This window comes from Pongo abelii, chromosome 7 (assembly GCF_028885655.2).
Source record: "Pongo abelii isolate AG06213 chromosome 7, NHGRI_mPonAbe1-v2.0_pri, whole genome shotgun sequence".
In the NCBI taxonomy this organism is placed as follows: domain Eukaryota; kingdom Metazoa; phylum Chordata; class Mammalia; order Primates; family Hominidae; genus Pongo; species Pongo abelii.
This window is the reverse complement of record NC_071992.2, coordinates 45,136,695-45,142,760: the sequence shown is the minus strand read 5'-3', so window position 1 is coordinate 45,142,760 and position 6,066 is coordinate 45,136,695. Positions and strand designations below refer to the sequence as shown.

The 6,066-nt window shown below is 38.8% G+C and overlaps 1 protein-coding gene across 4 annotated transcripts in view; it reads right to left on the bottom strand.

The window, feature by feature from the left end:
- Window positions 1-411: 411 nt before the first annotated feature.
- FNTA (farnesyltransferase, CAAX box, alpha) overlaps window positions 412-6,066 on the bottom strand; it is a 29,432-nt gene continuing 23,777 nt past the window's right edge. For all 4 annotated transcript variants that reach the window (XM_024251665.3, XM_054561534.2, XM_024251666.2 and 1 more), the window contains 3 exons: window positions 3,016-3,078; window positions 1,313-1,484; window positions 412-1,041 (listed from right to left, as the gene is read on the bottom strand). In XM_024251665.3, coding sequence (XP_024107433.1) covers window positions 919-1,041; window positions 1,313-1,484; window positions 3,016-3,078 — 358 coding nt within the window. In that variant the 3' untranslated portion in view covers window positions 412-918. The remainder of the gene's footprint in view (window positions 1,042-1,312; window positions 1,485-3,015; window positions 3,079-6,066) is intronic.

Sequence of the window (6,066 nt, the reverse complement as noted above, 5' to 3'; positions counted from 1 at the left end):
ATGTGCTTTGCGTGGAACGTGCCAGAGACAGCACAGTCCTGGAGCTGGCAGCCAGGATTGTGGCTTCCTCATTCCTCATCCAGCAGTTTCCTGATTCTGGCACACGCAGCAGCAACGGGACGGTCCAGTTGTGTAGCATGGTTTGGGAATGTCCTTCTAAAAGATCAGGCAATTCTTCTGTGAGATATTTATATATGGGAATAAACCCTTTGGGTTTAAACTACCTTGAGTGGATTTTGTCACTTTCAGTCAAGAACTGACCAATTTACATTTTAACATCTCCTCCAACACATCATGTTTCTAGTTTATAGTTTTATAGCAATATTTTATTTCTCAATTGCTTTTCTAAGCTGACACGTGTCTTGTATAATATATAGTTAAATGCTATTAAAAAATCAAACTACTATGGCATTGTTTTTAGATACAGCTATAATTTTATTACAAAACCGTTCTTTTGGCATTAGTTGGTTACAGTGATAGCAAGATAATGTGAGTGTGCAGACCAGCTCTGATGGAACCACTGTATTCCCTGCTTACTGAACCAAACTTCGGCTACCTCACATCCATTACATACAAGTGACCTGCAGTTATTACTGCTACAAATCTTGACGCAGGTACCACTGAGGGAGGAGCTGATGCTAAGGGATTAGATTATATGTTGATAAGACTACAAAAGTTCCTTTATGGGACTTTTTCTTCCTCCTCCCATCCAATGACTTTGCTTTAGAAGAATCACATTACTTAGAGCTAGTCTGAGTAGCAGCAGCACCCAAGGAGCTATCAGTTCTTGTTAAAAAGCAATACCTGTGTGATGCACTTTTACACCACAGGCAAAGGGAAGGACCACTCTCGTTTTAAACTCCTGCAGGGTCCCTTAATAAAAAATAAAAGCATTCCATCAAGTTCTTCTGGATGGTATTATTGCTGTACATTTGTTGGTGAGTCATTTTCTGTGCTGTGTTTGCTTTGAAGGGATCTTCCAATATATCTCCAATATTCCTTTCTTATAGTGTCCTTTTCTTTAGCTAGGATTTCACATAACTGAAAATGAAAAATAAAAATTAAAGTAATATGTAATTCAATTTCAAGCGCAAATGCCTTTGAGCCAATACAGTTTAACTCAGATCACATTCAAATGAAGACACACTATTAAGAGTCACAGGCTGTGTTGCCAAGTGATGTCAATGCTGCGCCTAACCAGAAATAGCCCTGCACTGAATTCTGAGTAACGATGTTGAAAGGGGACATGGATATTAGTGGTATTGGGCAGATCAATTCTGAGATACCAAAAATGACAGGCCCAACAGCTTACCTCTAATGCTTTATTAAGAATGTCTTCCTTATTGTCACACTGGTTTTCTAGCATGTCTTCATAGATATCCACAAGAAAGGCAATCAGGTAGGGGGAACTATGACTTGGTTGTAAATCAAGTAATTGATTTAACAGATTAGGATATTTGGAAAGACCACGATCCTGCAAAATCCTGTCAACAACAACAAAAAACAAATACTTGATTTTGTGAAGGAAGAACAAAAGCAGTAGAAAGATCAAGAGAAAATAAACCCTGAAACACAAACAAGAAAAGGAGAGTTATTTTGAATGAATGAGGCTGAAACTATAATGAAACTTTTAAATTACATGAGTCTTATCATAGATCATTAGTTAATCAAGAGCTGGCCAGATGCAGTGGCTCATGCCTGGGAAACACTCTGGGAAACAGAGGCAGGAGGAACACTTGAACCCAGGAGTTCAAGACCAGCCTAGGTAAAATAGCAAGATCTCATCTCTACTAAAATTTTTTTAAAAATCAGCCATGCCTAGTGGTGGCACCTACAGTCTCAGCTACTTGGGAGGCTGAGGTGGGAGAATCACTAGAGCCTAGGAGATCGAGACTGCAGTGGGCCACGATCATGCCACTGCCCTCCAGCCTAGGCAACAGAGTGAGATCCTGTCTCCAAAAAAAAAGGATAATTAAAAGCTAAGTAGAAAAAGTTTTTAAAAATGAAGTTTAAAAGTGTTCATTTATAACTTAAACTGTACAACACACAAAATAAATCATCTTAAAAAGTGAAGGACAAAACCAGGAGAGATGTTCTTGTTTCTTTTTTTTTTTTCTTTGAGACAGGGTCTCACTCTGTCACCCAGGCTGGGGCACAGTGGTGTGATCTCGGCTCACTCTGACCTCTGCCTCCGGGTTCAAGCAACTCTCGTGCTTCAGCCTCCCAAGTAGCTGGGATTACAGGTGTGCACCAACATGCTCAGCTAGTTTGTGTATTTTTAGTAGAGACAGGGTTTTGCCATGTTGGCCAGGCTGGTCTCAACCTCCTAGCCTCAAGTGATCCGCCCACCTTGGCCTCCCAAAGTGCTGGGATTGCAGGCGTGAGCTAACATGCCCAGCCCTCGTCTTCTCTTGAGATGGCTTCTCATCCCTCGAGCTCTCCAGATACTACAGGCACCTCCCCTGACACATCTCCAAGGGTAACTGGTTCCATACTTTGTGCTCTTTGAGCCTAGTTTCCTTGAAGACCTCTTATGTTCAACAAGGAGCTTAGTTACGTCAGTGGCCAGGCAAGTGAAACCTTTTCTAGTTGAGGAGTAGGTTAACCTGAAGGTGGAGATCTCTAGAAATGAAAACAGAAAGGTTGGCTGCCCACTGGCAAAATCTACCTGTAAACTACCCAGCTTTACTGTGTTCCTGAGCCAACCAGAGCCTGGGGGTGTGTGTGTTCCATTCTTTGATATAAAGACTACAGGATTCATAAATACAATTAAAATGGCATTATTTACTGGTGGATTATTCTAAAAACGGTGTTGGTAGGTACTTGAGAGTTGCAGAAAAGGGCAAAGGGCACTTTTCCAGAGTTTCCATAATGCTGTTATACTTCTGCTCTTAGGTTCAGAAAAATGAAAAATTATTTACTATCCTTTTGGAATCTGATTATGGACTACACTCCATGATGCATCATATAGCCACTTCATTTTTTTATATAAAAAAAGCAAAAACAACCTCTTACCCTTTCAAATAGTTCCATGCACTTTCATTATGTGGTACTAGTTTGATCATTTCCAGAGTGTATCTGCAAGAAAAAAATATATATACAATTTTAAAAGAACAGTGCAATGATGAGACACAGTTTTTTTTTTTTTTTTTTTTAAACGGAGTCTTGCTGTGTCACCCAGGCTGGAATGCAGTGGCACAATCTCAGCTCACTGCAACCTCTGCCTCCCAGTTTCAAGTCATACTCCTGCCTCAGCCTCCCGAGTAGCTGGGACTACAGGTGCCCACCACCACACCCAGCTAATTTTTGTATTTTTAGTACAGACGGGGTTTCACCATATTGGCCAGACTGGTTTTGAACTCCTGACCTTGTGATCCGCCTGCCTCAGCCTCCCAAAGTGCTGGGATTACAGGCGTGAGCCACCGCGCCTGGCCGAAACACAGTTTTACTAAGATTGTGGCACAGCTTTGGAAACACACTTTCACTTGTGTCAGCGTATCTTAGTGCACTGTGGCACCTCTCTAGGTCATATTTAAATCAGAGAATCCCTTAAGGCTGCAGCTGTCAATTCAGTTCTAGGGAAGGACACAAAACTAATCTAAAAGCTTCAATTCACAATAGGAAAAAAAGTAACATAAAATATTTCCTTTAAATAATATGCAAGATTTTCCTTTTGAAGGAAACATCAGCTAAAAGAAGGAGACTTTCCATTTATTGGTATAGCAACCTTGGGAAAACAGTCTAAGCTCTACTTACGTCCCAACAAATCCTTAGTCACTGAAATAGGAGAATTTACATAATCTTTAGCTATCATTAAAAAATGGCATGGAAATTATATAAGCAAATAATAAAAATGAAAAATCAACACAAGAATGTATTTCTTATATTTCAAAACAAGATGACTAGTAAACTGTGATGTGATTCCCTGTCAAAATGGGTGCTCTATACCTTTATCTTCCCCTTAAACAGATTAAATATAATTCAGACTCAATTATCACAAATCCCAAGGAAGCCACAGAACTTGCTTTACCACATAATTGCTCAGATGAGTAAGTCACTGACTAAAGCCTGGTAGTCTTGGTTCTGCTGCAGTGCTGTTACTATAATTTTTGTTTTTTTCACAGAGTAATAATAAACTCATTCAACATTATAAAAATATTTTTCCAACTACTTTTACATGACTTAATGTTTCTAATTATTTGCGAAACCATGTCCCTGCAGGTCTTAGCTGGTCCTTGTTTAAGATTCTTAATTTCATTTTGGCAATATCTAAATTTTTATTTACATACATGTGTACTAAAGAATTACCTATTTTTATGATTAAAACATGAACTTTAGCTGGGCATGGTGGCTCACATCTGTAATCCCAGCGCTTTCAGAGATCAAAGCAGGAAAACTGCTTGAGGCCAGGAGATCAAGACCAGTCTGGGCAACATAGTGAGACCTCATCTCTACAAAAAATTTTAACAATTAGCTGGGTGCGGTGACACATGCCTGTAGTCCCAGCTACTCAGAGGCTGAGGTGGGAGGATTCCTTGAGCCCAGGAGCTCAAGGCAGCAATGAGCTATGATCTGTCACTGCACTCCAGCCTGCATGACAGAGTGAAACCCTGTCTCTCAGGAAAACAAACAAACAAAAAGACCAATGAACTTTGAGGTCAGGCTGCCTCGCTTCAAATCCTGGTCCCATAAATTATGTGCTCTTGGGCAAATTACAGAATTACCTGGAACCTCGAGTTCTTCATGAAGTGTCTCAGAGAGCTGTTAGAATTAGTGGCATATAGTAAATGCCTGATAAATGCTGTTATTGGTAGTACTAGAAGACTATGCACTCATAGTCTAGAAAAAGGGCCATGACACATTAACTGAAAAGGCAATGCCTTTAACATTATATCGAGGTTGCTGTGTATAAATGTTTGCAAGTGTATTTATAAAGTTTGGAAAAATTCACCCAATTATAGCTCACTCTGGAAAATGGGATGTGGGATGAAGAACAGTAAAAGACGTTGACTTTTTACTTTATAGAATTTAGTGCAATTTCCCCCCATAACTACACTGCATTACTTTTATAACAAAAGGAAAAAGATGACAAAAATAATTATGTACATCTATCTGTGTATGCTTAGAGTTAAAAAAAAAATTTAACAAACTGTAAATTCTAGATACCTACAGCTACTCTTCACATTTTAAATACTTCTTTTACCCATCTTAAAAGGAAAATAAATCCTAAGTATAGGAAGCTCTTTTAGATTCTTGGGTAATTATTTCTGTTTCTATTTGGCAACAGGAAGCCAGTGATCTGCCTCTGAAAAGGCTAAACGTTTGCATTTTGAAAACTCTTCATATTCAATTTTTAAAATACTTTGTTACCGCTAACTACTGTTAATCTTTAGACCAATAATGTTCAATAAAACTGCCAGTGATGATGGAAATGTTTTGTATGTGCTGTCCAATATGGTAGTCACTAGCCACATGTGGGTACTGAATGCCCGAAATAGGACATATGCAATGAAAGAATTGTATTTTTAATTTTTTATAATCATACTGATTGAAACTTAAATAGCCGTTATGTGGCTAGTAGCTACCATATTGAACAGTACAGGAATACCTTGCAGATACCGAAGGTTCAATAAAGCAATTTTATCACAATTAAGCAAGTCACACGACTTTTCTATTTCCCAGCACATATAAATTATGTTTACACTATATTGTAGTCCAGTATGCAATAGCATCATATCTAAAAAAACAATGTACATACCTCAATTAAAAAATACTTTATTGCTAAAAAATGCTAATGATCATCTGAGCCTTCAGCAAGTCGTAATCTTTCTGCTGGTGGAGGGTCTGGCCTCCATGTTGATGGCTGCTGACTGATCAGGGTAGGGTGCTGGGTGCTGAAGGATGAGATGGCTGTGGCAATTTCTTAAAATAAGACAACAATAAAAGATTTCTCTGTAGCATGTGATGCTGTCTGATAGCATTTTACTCGCAGTAAAACTTTTCAAAACTGGAGTCAATCCTCTCATATATCCTGCTGCTTTATCAACTAAGTTTAGGTAATATTTA